The 18,031-nt window shown below is 37.4% G+C and overlaps 1 protein-coding gene across 2 annotated transcripts; it reads right to left on the bottom strand.

Moving 5' to 3' along the window:
* Nucleotides 1-3,048: 3,048 nt before the first annotated feature.
* CLDN12 (claudin 12) lies at nt 3,049-16,924 on the bottom strand. 2 transcript variants are annotated; one of them, XM_016149640.2, is made up of 4 exons: nt 16,795-16,924; nt 15,347-15,440; nt 10,732-10,787; nt 3,049-10,137 (listed from the first exon to the last, which is right to left on the bottom strand). In XM_016149640.2, exon 4 carries the CDS (start codon nt 10,102-10,104, stop codon nt 9,370-9,372), a length of 735 nt encoding a protein of 244 aa, XP_016005126.1. In that variant the 5' UTR covers nt 10,105-10,137; nt 10,732-10,787; nt 15,347-15,440; nt 16,795-16,924; the 3' UTR covers nt 3,049-9,369. The 2 variants fall into 2 exon arrangements, with proteins under 2 accessions (XP_016005126.1, XP_016005125.1); XM_016149639.2 differs by lacking the exon at nt 10,732-10,787.
* Between the last annotated feature and the right edge of the window lie 1,107 nt (nt 16,925-18,031).

The raw sequence follows: 18,031 nt of genomic DNA, 5'->3' as shown, positions 1-18,031 counted from the left end.
GGGCATTTCAGACACCTATCCAAAGGTGTCCAGCTAGTAAAACAAAACCCGGACTGCCTAATTCCATGTCCAGTGTGTTCTCTGCTATGTCCTACTCCAAAAGGAGATGAGAGAGACAGCCGAATCTCACAACTGTACTCATGTCTTAACCAACCCTCTGGATTTGTTTTCTCTTCTAGTCTGCTAAGGTAGTGGACTTGCTCCCTCTCAGCTTCCATATACAATTGATTCTCATTACTGGTGGATTCCATATTTGTAAATTCACCCACTCACTAAAATTTGTTACCCCTCAATCAATATTTACGGGCTCTTGTGGTCACTTATGGACACACAAAAAGCAGCGAAACATTTGAATGGTTCGATTTGTGTATTCCCAGCTGAGGTCAAACAAGGGAACACTGTACCTTCTTGTTTCAGCTCTGATTCTAGAAACAAGTGTCCATTCCGTGATCTATTTAACGTCATGTTTTTCACATTTTGGCTTTTTTTGATGTTAAAAAGACCTTAAAACAAAGTGCTAAAGTGCCGTCTAGTGTTTCTAAGTGCAAGAAAGCTGTGGTGTGCCTTATGGAGAAAACACATGGGTTAGAGAAGTCTGTTCAGGCATGAGTTCTGTTGGCCGTGGGTTCCATGTTAATTAAAAATATATATCAAATAAAGCATATTTAGACAAGTACACATAAAATAATGTTATGTATTGGTCAGTTGATGAAAATATTGTGACCAGAGGTTTCCAGGAACCTAAGTCTTTATTTCTCCTGGGAGCAATGGTTCATATTTACGGTGACCTTATAGAACATAGCTACTGTGAATAAAGAGAAATGACTATATCCAAACAATCTCATATTGTTGGTTTGAGGAACACCATCTCAGTCCTCCATGTCAGGACCTGTCTTGGCTCCCTGCCCTCTCCCACCGTAGGGGCCACTCAAGGTTTGGTTTGGGTTAGTCAATTAGTGTTCCAATAACAGCCCTTTTTCAAAGGAACAAACAAGGAAGTATGTTTCCCTGACAGCAACTATTTGGGGGCTGGCTTAAAACATGAGGCAATTTGTTTCCTCACCTCATAAGGTTTCAAATTTATATCCCCTCCAATCAGAGAAGGGTCCTATTGCTTCAATAGTAGAAACAGTGGAAAAATCCTTTGGCCCAGGCTCTTAGAAAGGGCACCATAATATATATTTTTAAATTGTATATTCTAGTCACCTTCATATCTTGTTGAAGAATTAGGGAAATTCACTTTCTCATTTCTGAAATCAAGAAGAATATAACTACACTACATAAAGTAGCTAATGCTTAAGAAGATTGCTAATTTTCTTGGTTTTACTAATGGCTTCAATGGAAATACTAAGATATAAAGATCCCAGTAAAAGTGATAGCAATGGCAACATAAATCCATAGTTATCTGTAAAATGTAAAGCAAAAATATAGATCTGCTTTCATAAAGATACTTATTTTTATGATCAGTACTCACATCATTTGGGATCTGTTATATGGACTTGGCTTTTATGAATAATAATCACAGTGAAGCCAGACATACTGTGCTAGGTGCTTTATCTGCATTCCTTCACACACAGAAAAATATTTAATTCTCACAATAAAATCCTAAGGAGTAGAAGGCACTATCCTTATTACGGATGAAAATTTAAGGTCCAGAGAATAAACAATTTTCCTATTGCAGAGCAAGCAAGTAAAGGGCAGTCTGGATAAAATCACAAGTCTATCTGCCTGGAAAACTGGTGTATTGCCTTCCTGAGCGCCCTTATGCAGGACCAGCTACCTAATTTATGAAGTCTAGTACCAAATGAAAATGCAGGGCCCTTTATCCAAAAATTAAGAATTTCAAGACAATGACCACAGAATATTAAGCCAAGGGCAGGACCTTGTGTGACTTCCACAGTCTCACGCCCATGAAGCCAATCCTGCCCTGATGTCATAATACCTTCAGATAGCACATATGAGAACTGGAGGAGGGGGGCTCCCTATCTATCCTTGGTATGATTCGAGTCTGTGCCACTGTGGAAGCACTCTAATTCTTTTGGCAGTCTGAGTCACTTTGTTTCTAATAAAGAATTCAGAGGCATCTGTAGAAACAAAAACAAATATATAAACAAAGAAAAATAGGCTGCCTGTCTGTTGATATGTGACTGACAATAGCAATATTTTTAAGTAAAACATAAGAGTAAAATGATTTTTTTCTTTGCTTTTTTATTCTTCGAACATCTTAAAAGTTGGATTTCTTTACTTCTTTAATGCATACTTTTGTTTTCTGGATAAATTGAAGTTTTGTCTATCATTCTTTTACAATATCACTTCTAAGGACACAGAATTTCACTTGACTTTAGCTAAACTATAGATTTCTTTTACCATGAGGTGTTAGAAAGTCCTAACACCTTAATTTCTTCTTTTACCATGAGGTGTTAGGAAGTCCTTCCTTAATTCCTGCTCTGTTCCCTGTTAAAGCCAGCTTAATTCAATGGGCATTTTGATTCTACCTGGCAAAGTTTCTAGTCTCTCCTCCACTTTAGTGCCTGGCTGGAGAGAGAAGCAGCCTAGAAAGAGCAGAAAAAGTTGGCTTTTGATGCTTTCCATTACTGTGCCATTTTCTACTTAGGTCACATTTTCTTCTATGAATTGTCTTTATTCCCCATCCAAGGAGCTCAGTGTCCTTAGGCCCTAAATCACCTAGTTTGGCCCCTTTTCAAGCCAATTGTTAGTAAAACAATCAGATTACATTCACTGCACTGAGATAATACAATTGAGCTTCCTGGTCCCAAACCTTTGTACTCTTAGAGGGAGGTACTTATTGTCAACTCAACTGCCCAATGAGCCTTTGAATCAGCTGTTTCTTTTCCTACCTGGGAAACTACCAGTTTTATTTCTTCCTAAAGGGCTGACCCCAGAAATAATTGGATGGTTATATAAAAACAAATGATATATTCTTATAGGTATTTTATTTGTTCCTGGTAACTACGTGACAACATAAGCATTACGTATGTCAGATACATTTACCCGTAAATGTAATTAACTTCTATACCAAACTCCAGGTATGTTTATTCTTCAGTTTATTTCTTGGTAATATCAGCAGTCACTTCCAACCTATTAATGTAGGGAGGAAGCAAGAGAATTAAAATGTTAAATCAAAATACATGCAGAGACTACAATTTGCTGATCAGCCCTGCAGCCAGGCCAGGAGGACACATTCCAAACAAAGGAAGATTTCTCATGGAATTGCTAACAATCCATTCCTTATACTGTGAAGGGGAAACAGGAAAAAAAAAAAAAAGTGTCTGTTAGTGGCTGCCCTACACAAAATCAAATCGTTCATTCCCAATGGCTGTTATATTTTTCTATAAAGCAAAACCTTGGAGACTGGAATATATATTCTGTCTTTCTATAGTGGATTTTAGTGAACAAAGGCCACTCAAAATCATGATTACAAGCCTCCTACTAATAGGGTTTTTCATACAAAATCTAGAATTTTTTCCTTCCTTTCCTCATCTACCATCTCACTTTCTTATTCAGAATTTGCTGAAGAATTTATTTTATAGAACAGTCTTGAATGTTGGCATATTTTCAAAGAAAATACAACAAGCAAACCCAAATTCCCAGTTAATAGATTTGGATATAAATACTAGGCAGGTTATAGCTGTGCTTTTTCTCTCCGGGGTTCCACAGTCCCGCAGAGACAATAGAACCTTCCCAGGCTGGAGGGTGGTAAGAAGCCCAGCAGGTAAAGGGAGAGAGTGACCTTGGAGAAAGATTCCTCCCATGTATGGGACAGGGAGCAAGGGGAGAGATGGCCTTTAGGCTAATCTGTCCATATGCTTTAGGACTGAAGATACTATTAGTGGGAATGGGATAGCTAATTAAGAGTCCTGCCGTCCTGTGACTTTGATTTACATCTCCTCTGCAGGACCTTTCCTTTTTAGTTTTTCAGGACAGAAGACCTGACTAGAGCTCTTCAAAAATCCCTCCTAAAAGTTATTTTATATTTTGAAGAGAATTTAGAATCTAAGTTTTTAAGCTTTTTAAATAAAAATGAAGAGGTCAGAAGAAAGAAGCATAACACAAAAATGGAACTGACAACCTGCACGATTTTTTCAAGATTAATCTAAAGCTATATATTTTTAATGGAAATGCCATAAAAGCAATAATGTGACCTTCTCACTGCATCGTATCAGGAGGTGCATGACATTAGTTTGTCCTATTATTGGTGATAAAGTTGATTACTCAGTTAAAGCTGTCTGCCAAGTTTATCCACTATAAATTTTTTCCTGCTTGAATTAACGTTTGTGGAGTATTTTGTAATTAATATCCTGTTTTTCATCAAACTTTCACCAACTAGTTTTAATTCTGGTATCTTCCTAACTCCCATGTTTTTCTATACCATTTGGTATTTTACTCTAACAGCTTTTCTTTCTTTCCTATTTATTTATATCAGTACGGACATATGAATTTTTGGTTTACTCAGTGAGATACAACCCATTACTATTACTTATTTTTATGCTCATATTTTCCAGATTTGGCCAGTGGGAACCTCAAGCTGGTTCCTATGTAACTTGATAAGTCTTTATCATTCTTTGAGCATTTCCTTACTTTCTGGAAGAACATGTGCTGGGCTCATCTTGTACTTTTCTATCTCAGGACTGGAATCAGTCTTTTCTCCAAGAGGCTTTGTGTAGGGTGTACTTTTAAAAACTGGTCTTGCTATAGGATAATGTCTCAGGAAAATAAAATATGAAATGATCCCTAAGTTATATAAGTCCTTAATAAGAGTTGATGTTAAAATGAATAAATTACATTTGCAAGGTCCATAGAAACCTCCTTAGCTAAATACTATATAAGTAAAATACTACAGAATTAGCCAAAAATCACAGGCTGAGAGTATGCATGTCTATCTCCCTTTCATATACACTTCCCAAGTGATTGAAAGTTGCTGTTTTCAGTCTATGCCCATGCCACACTGAAGGTGCCCAATCCTGACTAAACTCAGAAGCTAAGCAGGGTCAGGCCTGGTTAGTACTGGATGGGAAACCACCTAGGAATACCAGGTGCTGTAGGCATAAAAAAAAATAAAGTTGCTGTTTCCTACTGTATTATTTATTTTATAGTATTTATAGGAACAATATTTATGTTCTGATGACTGCTGAAATACAGAAGGGTTACTGATTTTTGCTATTGATTTTTAATCTGGCCAAACACTTGAATTCTTTTATAAGTTATATACTTATAGTAGATTCTACTGGCTGCCCTATGTGGACAATCATATTACCTGCAGACAGCAGTATTTCCCTTTGCCTCTTGGAATAGTGTACCACTCAATTTTATTTTCTCCCTGATTACAGGGAGAAATGACTATGGTTGTCAAACAAAATTCTTTCAGAAAGAAATGAAAAAAAAAAAAAAAACTGGCCTTGGAAAGTGGGTGCCAGTAATCTGTATTTCTCATTTCTGGCTGGTAAACCAGTTTCTTGTGAACTTGGTTAGCATGAAGAGATTCTCTAGCATTGTCAGCCTCAGCAAGCCTACTCAACTGAGGGTCAGACTCTGGATGGAGGCACATCAGCATCATTGGCTGGGGATGCTCAGCCTGAAGTGGCTTTGGATTTCCAGTGCAACATATGGCTCTGCCATCTACGGTACCGTGGGTTCAGAGGGTACATCTGTGAAACATTCCCAGGTGGCTATAGCCCAAGACTAAGAGCTCATCCCGGGTTTGAGAAATTTCACGGTGACTTACCTGTCAGGACCACTTCTGGTAACCTCAAGTTCTACAAAGTAAGGAAAGGTCCTCCAACTTAACCACTTGTTAATTTTCAAAGTCCAAAATCACAGACCATTAGAAAACTCCACTGATAAGGCAAATCTGGCACACTGATTTTATTTAGTGCTTTTTTGTGAAATGTTAAAACAGCCCAGTAAACTCCTAGGATCGCTCTTAGAAATGGATAAAAAGTTTTGATGCTTCTAAAATAATAAATCCAGTTTTCCAATTCCTATCCAATTGCTGTTCTAGAGAACTTTAAATGGGGCCATGTCTTTTTCAATTTACATATATTTGAGAAACATTTTTCAAAATATTTCACCTTAAAGCACTGAAGAAAATGAGGACAGAAACTTGTAAAAATACATTTTTTAATAACATCAAGAAGTATAGTGCAGTTTTATCGAGATTTGCAGCTTACAACAAACATATTATCTATTATAGCATATATTTACATGTAAAGTAAACTTAGGGATCTTTTCTCCCATGGCTGAATAAACCAAATCTGGTACATCATACCACATTTAAAGTTGTTTTTAAAGCTGTCTTCTGTAAAAGGCCATTAACAACAAAAAATCCCCCATCACAATGATAGCTTGATGAGCACTCAAAAGTTACAAAAAAAAAAAAAAGTAAATACTTGCTTTCTTTTAATGGCTTTGAAGAAGAGCTACTAATAGCAAATCTGAAGTATTAAAGACAATAAGGGAAACAGCTGTTTCTTTTGTCTAGTGAATCTATAATAAATACTGATTTAAGGCTACAGATTATGAAAAGATTCTTGTAGGAAAAGCTTAACATTTATATTTATGATCCCATGGACTAAAAACTGTCTGATATATCAATGGTTGAGTCTGCTTTTCTTTAACATTGTTTATACAAAGAACAGCAGGATGGTGAAATTCTTGACACTTCTGGACAAAGTGAGAGGGGACTGAAATTAATAAGCAAAGGGGGAAATTAATATTTATTTCAAAATTCTACCTGCCTTTGTCTTGGAATGATCAAGACTCAGCTCAATCTGAGAAGAGTTAAAAGGACTGGAACTGAAGGAAATCAGGAACTATTATTAAAAAACTGTAGGTGTGCATGCTTTCTCCTGACGGCATTTAAAAATTATACACCTGGATTTATTTGCTATATACATAAACTAGTGTTGGAATTAGAAAAAAAAATATCACTTACATCCACAGAAGTACCAGAATCATATTCAGATTTGCAAAGAGGCATAATAATCTGTTTATCATGCAACTAGCTGTTGGTGACATTTGTAATGGTTAATAGAACAAAATCCTTATGAACATAGTACTGACCTGTAGCAAATTATACAAATTAAGCAGCTCAAATTCATAAGGGTAAAGATCCAATATCCCTGAATTTCTAAGCATTCATCTATCTCAGTGTTAACATGGGTTCATCTAAATCTTAGTCCACTTGGAGATTTTAAATACTCCTCCATTTTCAATACACCATCATACTTTCAGAGGTAAACAACTTCTCTACTACTTTTGCTCATTCTCATGAATCTGATACAGTGTTATTACAGTGTAATAACTAAGGTAAGGCAGGTGCTCTAAAAGCTCTAAGTAATTGAATTTCTAGGTTCCAGAATACTGCTGGCATTGTACAATAAGCCCGTTTGTCAGAAAACCAAGTCTCTGGTTGAAATAAATTCTTGGATCAATGACTGAGGAGTTAAGACCAGCTGCCAATGAAGTCAATAGTTTGACTTTCTCTATTAAATTATAATTTTTTAGCAGACAGGACCAGGTCTCATACTTTTCATGTATCCTCTACAACATCTACTAAAGTACTGGGCAAAGATATATGCTCAAGGATATATTCAGAGATGGGGGCAGGAACTGAATCAAGGGTGAATGTGGGCGTGGTGAAGCCATACCTTATTTCACCCATCACTCAAAAGGCAGTCACCAGAGTGATGCTCCAATGTGTATCACTGAAGAACAGATGCCTGTCCCCTACGATCATCTAAAAGAAAACAAACCACTTGAGCCTGTATTTTTTTCTCTTAGTCACGAAGAGATTACACATGGGCACGAGTACCACTTGGATGATATCTGTAAAAAAAAAAAAAAAAAAGAAAGAAAAAAAGGTTTTCCTGCCTCAGAGGAAGCACCAACCCATCACATGGCACATTTTAATTCTAATAATACAATAATTCCAAAAGAAGTTTATAGAATCAACTTCTAAAATTATGTTAAATGTTATCCATACTAATAGATATTTAAAATGTTAGGCTCATTCTCTCTGACATCACTTGAAATGCATTTTATTTTTGAATATTGACATGAGGTAGAAGATATGGAACTCACGAAAGAACTCTTCAAAATAACTAACTCTATTCAATACAATTAGCCCCGAGAGAGATGTAAGAAAAGTCACAGCCTTAAGCTGGTAGACTACTATTAAGCTATTACCCTTACCTGAAAGAAATTTCTTATATTTGAAACTGCCCTTTTTTCAAACTATTAGGTAGTCAGACATGAGAGCAACAGGGGAACAAAGGAACAGGGGCTCAGCCCTGTAACCATAGAAACTTCCCTTGAAGGCCCTCCTTAAGAACCTCCCAGAAATACCTCCCTTTTAGGGTTATAAATTACCCCAAATCCTTGAGTATAAAGGCCATAAAAGCTGCTGGCCTAAACCAGCTATAAACATATGTGTAGAAAGTACTGCCCCTAACTTCAGCCTCATTATACCATCATTAGAATCTCATGACTATTCCTGGAAGTTCATGAATCTAATTATAATAGACTGAATTCTGGGTAAGCACCTGCACCCTAGGCAAAGTTATATAGCAGCCAGGTGTCAATCAGGGTGACCTCACTTGCCGATCACCTAGGAATGTCTTTGAAACCACCATCAGGGCCCAAATATAAGGCGGACTTTCCCACTTCTGGATCCTTGTTGCCCTTCAGGGCTCTCCTCCTTTTTTGGTGGCCTTTTGTGGCCTTTTTGCTCTTTTGTAGCCATTTTGGTCCCTTTGTGTTGGTTATAGCGCTGGGACCACGTGCCTCCTTGGGGCATATTTTGTCTAAAGCATACTTTTAATAAAACTATTAAATCTCAGTGACTTGTGATTCTTCACTGTCAATGTGGAAGAACCGAGGAAAAATGCTAACGACAGGTCTACCTTATCCCTCTGCCTCCCCTCTACCTTTGGGGTGACACCGAACTCCAACTTGCCTCAACGGTGACAAAAGCAGTTAAGGTATTATAAGAAAGGACTACACATTCTGAAATATTGATAAAGATCATATACAATAGCTTCTCTTAGTCATTTTTTTCACTACCATGTTGCTCTAAGTCACTTCAAATAAGACTCAGGTCCTTTCTATTTGAATAACTGATCAGATATCAATATGGAGGTTAAAAATCCTCCTAGCATAAGAAGATAAAAGGACTGATTCACATTTAAAATAATGTACTTTTCATAAAAACTAGCAGCACTTCATTCTACCAGGACATAACAAATTTGGCTTTATAGACTGGTCAGAAACAAAAGAAAATGTATATTTATCCAAAACAGCTCTTTGTACAAGGGAAATGTGAGGCTAATAGTTTTAACAACTATTTCTCCATTAGGTGGTGTGTGAAACTACTGGAATGTCAATTTCAATGGCAGAGAGGCGGGAGCGTGCTGAATAGGGCTGTGGGTAAGTATGCATACTGGGAGGATGGGAGTACAGTGGTTGCCAGAAAGGAGAAGGCAAAGATTTGCATGCACAGTACCAAATAAACAGTAGAAGAGAAGTCATAAACAGGCCCCCAGCACTAGCAATAGTGACATATACTGCATAGTCAAATGTAAAGACTGGCTCGAACTTCCTGTTTAGATGGATGTTATAAAAGAAGACCCAGATGGATGGTGAGAGGCTCACAGTACCAGCCAGGAAAAACAGCAGCCCGGCCACCAGGTGGCAGCCTGCACTATTGACCAGACATTTGGCCAGTTTGATGTTGGGCACCGAGGACCTGAAGGCTGTGTTACACATTCCGATCAGGCAGAGCAGCAGGGCACCCATTGCGACCAGGATGCTGAGTGGCAGGGCAAACTGGAGGACTCGCAGGTCCAGCTGGTCGACTGATGAGTACCAAGTAGTGTCGTACATCAGGCAGTCACTGCTCCCGTCGTATCGGGCACACTTTACCCACAGACCTGTGTAAACTGTCAGGTTCTTCTCATTTCTGTTGAACGTGATCAGTCGTAATTTTCTCCAGTTGGGAAGCATAGTCCCTGCAAAGAGGCCTGCTACCGAGGCGATTCCACACAGGAAGGAGAGGACTGTGGCTGCGTGGACATCCCGACAGCCCATGGCAGGCAGGCTTGTGCAGAACTGTCAGTCAGACTAGGAGGGGACACACAAGAGGACAAATCATGAGGGGATAATAGGAGAGCAGAGTAGAAAAGGTGGAGCCGACTGGCAACACAACTAATGATATTAAGAGGAAATTCTGTCCTGGTATCCTCTATATGTACAATATGAGTGTATATAAATGCATGTGACCTCACAGCACAGGCGCGCACACACACACTGGGTTACCACTGACTGGGTCATGTAGTCATTAACGTCTTTAGACATGTATTTTTCTTCACAGCAAACCAGAGACACAACCAAAATAATTTCAAATTCTCTTAACATCACATCTGAAATTCTCTTGGTTATCAATAATCATTCATTCAACACACATATATTAAGTACTTTCATGTGTCAGGCACTCAAATATATAGAGTCAGAGCTTTCATCAACTGTTGACTACAAACAACTCCAATTCAGACTCAAATGCTCATACAAATACAAAATGAGACCAGCACAAAGCAAAGGTGAAGGCGGCTCATAAAAGCAAAGGTGTAGGGAAAGCAGCACTATAGGACAGCAGAGTGGTTGAAGGCAGATTCTGAGCCAGACTGCTTGGGTTCTAATCCCCACTTCCTCACTTACTAGTGGAGTGAGCCTGGGTGGTCAGCTACAGACGCTCTGTACCTCATTTTTCTCATCTGTAAAATGGGAAAAATAACAGTGCCTATCTGATAGGTCTGTTCAAGTTGTCATATCTATGAGTTAATCAAGTGTTTAAAACATGTCTGGCGTGTTCTAAATGCAATGCAAGGGTTAATGACTACTTGGCACTCAGTGACCGACCGGGTCAGTGTTTGGCATACCGGAGCAATTCAAAAAACATTTGTTGAGTAAATGGTAAATAAGAAAAACATCTCATTCTTATATACTAGTGATACTGGAAAATTACAAAATATAAATGGACTCTCCTTCAATGAGTTAGTCGAACAGAAAGATGAGAACAAAGATCCCGAAATTATTTTGCTCAGCTACTTCCTGGCCACTTCGAGATGACTTACATGATTTGCAGGTTATTATACTATTGTTATTGCTTATTAAACAAATATACCCTTTGGTTATTATACCATTACTGCTCATATAAGATGAATGTAAAAGATTTCTCAGTGTTATTGTAATGAAAAGAAGAAAAGGAGCCAGGCCTTATCTCATCTCCAATTAAAAGACTATATCCTTTTACAATATATGACAAATTATAAAAACCAGTATGTTATTCAGCTTTAACTTATTCAAAACTCACTCCCCAAACACCACTCAAATATACTTTCCCTGCCTTTTATCATGCCTCCTATGAAGCAACTGAACGAACTATTTTAATGAACAGCACATTTACTTCTTTTAGTCAGATCATGACAAAGGGGTGAGGCTGAGAATATTCTTATTTTTGGATACAGTTTAGATTTAAAGAATCCATCATCCTTTACAGAGTCAAATATTAACTACTGAGATGATGGAGTAGCACTCCCAGGAGCTCAGGGGTCAGAGAGAAGACCATGACCAAAACACTATGAAACTGGGTTAGGACTTGGTCAAATGTGTTCAAATAGGATGGCACAATTTCTTTAGAAAACAATGTATTTCTATATTTAATCATATAAACCAGGAATAATTTTACTAGCAGAAAATATATAGGTATGTATACATACCTATATACACGCACATATAAATGTACAATATAAAATCTGAGTTTAAGCAGAAGTGACCATTTTCTAAGGTCCCAAGTTAGTTAATTAGTTCTAAGTTTCTCCATTAATTTACTACTTGTTTATCGTGTTGTCTTCTGTCAGTATTACCAAAGATATAACTGTTTAAGAAAATGCTATGGATGAAAACAAAACAAAGGAACTGTAGTCCTGGTTTATTTTTTTTTCGTGCAAACTGGGTGAAAAAAAGAAACTATCTTAACTTTAGCAACCAACCACCTTGGTCCAGCAATGGAAACTCTGATGCAGGTTTGAGGATATTTATAGTGGAAAAGGCTTCAAAAGAATGATGTCAAGCTCCAAAATTCAACTTCCTATTGGTTTTTGTTCATTCATGTGTCTCCCCATACACTGTAAGCAACTTGCACAGTGTCTGGCACACAAGTCATTCAAAGAATATTTGAATAAATGAGTACTGAGGCCTATTCCAAGACCACAGGAACTCATAAAGGGAGGCTACAATTGGACAAGGAAGTAGCCTTACTAAGCAATCATTCATTTAATAGATTTACTGAGTATCTAACACATGCAAAACATTGTTAGGGACGCTGAGGCCACTAAGATCTGGACGTTGCTCAAATGTGTTAACTAACAGTCATACTGAGGGAAAGAATATGATGTTTTATAAGAACCCAAAATGCTGACAGTGAATCAGTTGTATGATTACTACACATCAAGTGGTTACTGTTAGGTATTAAATGAAGTGAACCAATAGGTACCTGGTCATAAAAATGTATCATCCAGGGTTAGAGGAAGACTGAGCAATGAAAGACAATGATGATTTGATCAAAGTTGTGACGACATAAGAAAAAAAGCTCTTTCAAAGCTTCAGAACTCCTTTAAATACCTAACCAGAGTCCTAACCCAATCATAATTCATTTTTGCTTTCAGAGGTATGGGACAAATACCTGGAATATCAATGTAACTAAGATTTCTCTAACTAAACTGCCCTGTACCACTGATTCCTATAATGCAAATGGAATGAGAACCAAGATCAGAATGAATTACTTTATTATTAATGAATTCCTGTAGTTCTTAGCCTATAGACTATCAAATGACATTAATGAACAGAGTTGAGTCAATATTTATTTCAATATAAAGGGTGTTCGAGTTTATACTGCATCAAATCAATACAAGTGATATATCAGACCCGTAAACTTGCTTTTGCTGAAGGCTCCTTAGCTCAGATCCCAATGACTAAAATCCTTTTTACATAGACAACAAGGATATTATGACATTTTTTTTAGAAGGGAACACTAATTAATCTCAATTTAGTTACATTTCAACCTCAGTGCTGGAATTAATGTCCTTGCTCTTTGTAACTTTCTTCAGCTGCTTTACTCCATCTATACATGATTTGATAAAGTCTATATCCCGCTAGAAAAATGAAGTAACATTTTATAGGGATAGTTGGGAGAAGAAATATGTTCAGTGATTTGGAACTAAAAGATAACGCTGACTCAGGTTAGTATCTGCTCATAATGTGAGGGTAATAAGATCTCTATTCTTGTGCAATGCACCAACTAATTTTGAATCCAGAATGTTTTCAAATGCAAATCTGATTTTACTACATTTCTTACCATTCAGGGACTTCCTATTTCCCTCAGAATAAAGTTTCTAAAGTTTCAAATCCCATCATCTTGTTCCTGCCAAATTCTCAATCTCTTTATGTGTCACTCTCCCATCTCACACACTGCAGCCTATATAGTTGCACTACTTTCCTAAAAGTTCTCAAATTTTCTACTTTTTAACTTGGCTATGTGGGCTTTTCCTCATGCTATTCTTCCTCCTAGAACTATCTTAATCCCATCCTATTCTTTGCTAACATGTATTAATCCTCCTAGTTTCTAGTTTCCTAGCCCTAAATGTGCCCTTCCTTCCCTCCCCTTTAACCGTCCCTTGCTCCCTGGTTATATGCTCTGGTAGCACTTTTGTATTTTTTCTTTGGTAGCAGCTATTGTGCTTATGATTCCTTGTTCATATTTATCTTTCCCACCAGACTGTGAATTCTGGGAGGACAGAGAGCCTTCTGTTTTATTCACTGTGTCCAACAATGGTGCATAGAAGGCACTCAATTATTATTAAATGAATGAACAAACAAATAAAAGGTCCATATGAGTATGGTCAGGATACAGAAACTAATAAATTTTCTCTATTAACAACAGTCCCATTCATTCATATCCTGTGTTCTGAAGCCTCCAAGCTTCTTCTAGACTGTGCTCCTGCTTTCCAATCTTTATTGGCAAAGTCTCTCCCGCTTTTTAAAACTAAGTTCATTTTCTTCCCCTAGAAACTTCCTAAGAAAAATGAGGCCATTCCCAGTTCTTTACATAGACACTATGCTTCTAGAAATAGCTGTTTAGCAACGTCGACTAAGTTCCACAGTGGTTAAGGAGTCTATCAATTATGGCTGTGTTGTTTCTTGTGTTTTCAACTTAATAAGTATGTTATCCATTGGATACATAAGTATGTTATGATTTGATACCCCTCTTAAGAGTGGTTAATATATCAAATTTGTTTATCAAAGCTGAACAATTTATTATATTTGTATTTTTATTTTTAAAGTAGCAATGAGGGAAAAAATAAACATCTTTTTGCCATATGAAAACCACTTATTAGGGACTGTGGAAAATGTGCAAGGCTAAGAAAACACTTTAAGAAATCTAAGGAGCACTCATGAACTCTAGCTGGGCAACAGCCTTGAACAGGGTCATCTATACAGATGTGTGGGCTTACTGTTTCCATCTGAGAGGCAGCTTGGTATTGTAGCCAAGGAGACCAAAGACCTAAAGACCAGTCATAATCTTCTATTTACAAACTGGACAAGACACCTACATCCTCTGAACCTCAAATACACATCTGACTAGTAAAGCCCTTTGTAAGATAGAATATGGTCAAAATTTAAGTTTGTAATGATTATTATCAGGATTATTTACTTTCTTTAGCTAGGAACATGCTTTTCTTCAGATCTCTCTGCAAACAACTACAGATGATTACAGCCATATAACAACGATGACACAGTACTCTCTTTGTAGTTACCGACCAAACCAAATAAGAACACTGTTTCAAAACAACCACTTCATATTTGTCATTTGACTACCTGTTCCGCAGTGACTTTCAGAGAAGTAAATGGATAAAATCTGGTACCCAGCGAAAGGTTATCAAAGATATCATTTCAAATAAAAATATTTTCAAAAGGCTTTCTGTTCTGTGGTTTTGAACGGAGTTCAAAAAAATCTGGAGCAGGAATAGTGCAATACATTACTATGTATTTTTTCAGAGACAATTCCAAGGAATAGCTAAATAAGAACACATGTAATAGCAGTTATATTAATTCTTGATGGTAACAGTAGCAGTTCCTTCTACCTGTAATTTGGGCACTCAAAAGGGAGCTCTGTCCTATAACTATTTTGTTGAACAAGAGAAAAACATGTCATCTGATATATGGTAGCAAGTAGTAAAAAGAGAAATATAATATAATCAAAGGATGTACTTACTCTTTGCTCTTGGAGGTACCTGAATAGTTCTAAAACAACTTTAACTTAGAAGAAATACACGTACATCTGAACAGAGAGCAGAAATGATCCGGACCTAAATAAATAGGAAAAATGCCCCAAATTAATATAATACTTCTTTAAAACTCAATTTGAATTCACTTGGAATTTGAAAAAATGATTAGCAATCATCTAAAACCAGCGAAATGTTATACCAAAAAAGGTGGGCAGTAAGTTTTTTTTAAGGAAGTTTTATTCTTAAATTCTCACATTATATGTAACATACAATTTAATAACTTTTAAAAATCCCTTTCATGACTAAAGTGAAAGAATAGAGGGCCTAGGAAACATTGTGCAGTTAGTTGTCTTGGAAGTAAAAGAAATTCATTATGTTTCTCTTACACCTTTTTAAAGGATACTGACAACAAAAGCAGGCCAAGTTGATCAGCACTGTGAATCCTAAAATTTGCAACTAGAATGTTTTGAGTTTACAGTTCCACCAATGGCTCGACCTGCCATTTAAATGTTTCCATATATCTTTTAAGCCTCAGCAACTGCCTCTTCAAATACCATTTACCTCAATAGGTAGGATGAGAATGAAAACTTGTAAATGCCTGAGGACTTCCTGGATTAGGCGTTTATCACTAGCCTCTATTATGATCATTACATAGAATGTTGTCCAGCTCAGTCTGCATGGAAGAAATTTCAATCAAATTATTTTTCTTTTTTAAATGTTTCTTGAGTTGGTATCAAGCATCACTGCTCCCTCCAAAGTTAAGGGAAATCATTTTACATTTAAAAACACACCCCAAGGTCCTTGAGCAATTATTTTAAGTGGGGTTTCCGATTCTGGTCCTTCTCTAACGTAGTGGAGGCCCCTTCCAAGGCCTGTAACAGAACTTGGGCTTCAGAGGAAAGCAAACCAAGCTTAGAGAGCAGTCCACAGTCACCTTCCTCTCCTCTCCCCACCTCTGAGCTATGTCCTTAAGTGCACCAGAGCTGGCAGAAAGAAAAGGCGGGGGGGAGGGTAGGGCTCTCCTGGTTAGAGCCAATGGAAAGAGACCGCAACAGTGACTGTTAAAGCTCTCAGAACAAGCCCATCCCTGCACAGTGAGTGGGTTTGAACCACGAGCAGGTCATCATTACACAACCAGCAGCAGCTGGTGATTCAAAAATAGCAACTTGCAGTTCCACAGAGCACACCAGGCTAGCCCAGCCCCAGGCCCTTGGCTGCTCCGGCGAGACATCTCAACATTTCCATACTACTGTGTACAATATAAAAATTTAAAGCTTTATCAAATACCTCTCCTCACTCAATTTTTATGTCCACAAATGTGGTCAGCATTTTTCAATGTCCCTGATTCCTTCCCCTCGAGTTAGCTATTCTACACAAAATCCTCAACTACTTATGCGAAAGACCCAGAAATCAGAACATTCTTGACCACACCTACCTGTTTCTCACATCCAAGACATTTTACTCGCCCACACTGAAGAGCCTCCGAGTGCGTCTCCCTCTCTGCGTCCCAGGAAGTGCGTTCCCTGCGAGCCGCACCGGAGGCTTCTGGGAGGCTAGTCGTGTTCTTCCCGAGGCCCTGAACAGGAATGCCGGGTATGACTGGGAGACTACAATTCCCAGAATCCACTGGTCGAGGCAACATCCTGCGACCACCCCCACCTTTTTTTCCTCTGGCACTTTCAGTTCTGTCTGGATTTGGCTTGTAGGTCTTAAAAAAAGTTAAACAAACAAGCCAAAAAAACCTAAAAATCGTTTTGAGTTGGGTATCTACGTAAATGTTTCCTACTAAATGTGATTTTCTTGTAAGAAGTTTTGTTAGCAAAAATCTTTTTTCCCCACGAAATATTTACCAAGGCACAAAGTGGAAAAGAGCTCAAACTCTAGAATTTATTAGATTTTTTAAAAAGGTATAGAGAATTTAAATAGTACAGCGAACACCCAGATACTTTCTAGATTCAACAATTATCAACATTAGCCACATTTATCCTATCTCCACTTATGAGTGCATAATCATTTGAAAGCCGTCATGATACATCAGCATCTTTAAATTTTTAAAAATATATATTTAACTGCCTAGGTTTATAATGAGCTCTACTACGTATTAATTGGCTGGCCTTGGGCAAGTTACCTCCATCTGTGGTTATCTGTAAAACGAGGATAAGATTACCTACATCACAGGGTTGTTTTGAAAATTAAGGAACTTAATATATGCAAAGTACTGAGCACATAACTAGCTATTAGATATTTGAGCTAACTTTACTGTCCTGCAAAATTTCAACTGTCCTGTCTCCTCCCTCCCCGCTTTTTTTGTGGCTTCTCCTAAATGTGAAGTCGTGTCTTAATGACTATCTGAATTTAAGCATTCAGAAGTCTTATATAGGATCTGATTTTTAAAAAATAAAGGATGCTAAAGTGTCACGATGTCTATTTTCAAATGCTCATACACATAAATGGAGATAAAGTAAATGTGTCAAATATAGATAATTGCTGAATCTAGAGAGAGTAAGTATATGGATTTTCATTGTATTACTCAAATTCTCTGTACTTTTGAAAATTTTCAAACTAAATGTTTGAGAAAAAGAATCATAGTTTTAAACAAAAGTAAAGGGTGACATCCGTTTTTATCCCATTCTGCCCCCTATACAATCTTGAGCAAGTAAACTCCTTGTGCC

Source organism: Rousettus aegyptiacus, unplaced genomic scaffold, assembly GCF_014176215.1.
Source record: "Rousettus aegyptiacus isolate mRouAeg1 unplaced genomic scaffold, mRouAeg1.p scaffold_m13_p_13, whole genome shotgun sequence".
NCBI classification, from domain to species: domain Eukaryota; kingdom Metazoa; phylum Chordata; class Mammalia; order Chiroptera; family Pteropodidae; genus Rousettus; species Rousettus aegyptiacus.
This window is presented reverse-complemented; position numbering and strand designations above follow the sequence as displayed.

What these genes read in the sequence shown, in the direction of transcription:
- CLDN12 (XM_016149640.2), bottom strand. Translation starts at nt 10,104, where the DNA reads ATGGGCTGTCGGGATGTCCACGCAGCCACAGTCCTCTCCTTCCTGTGT.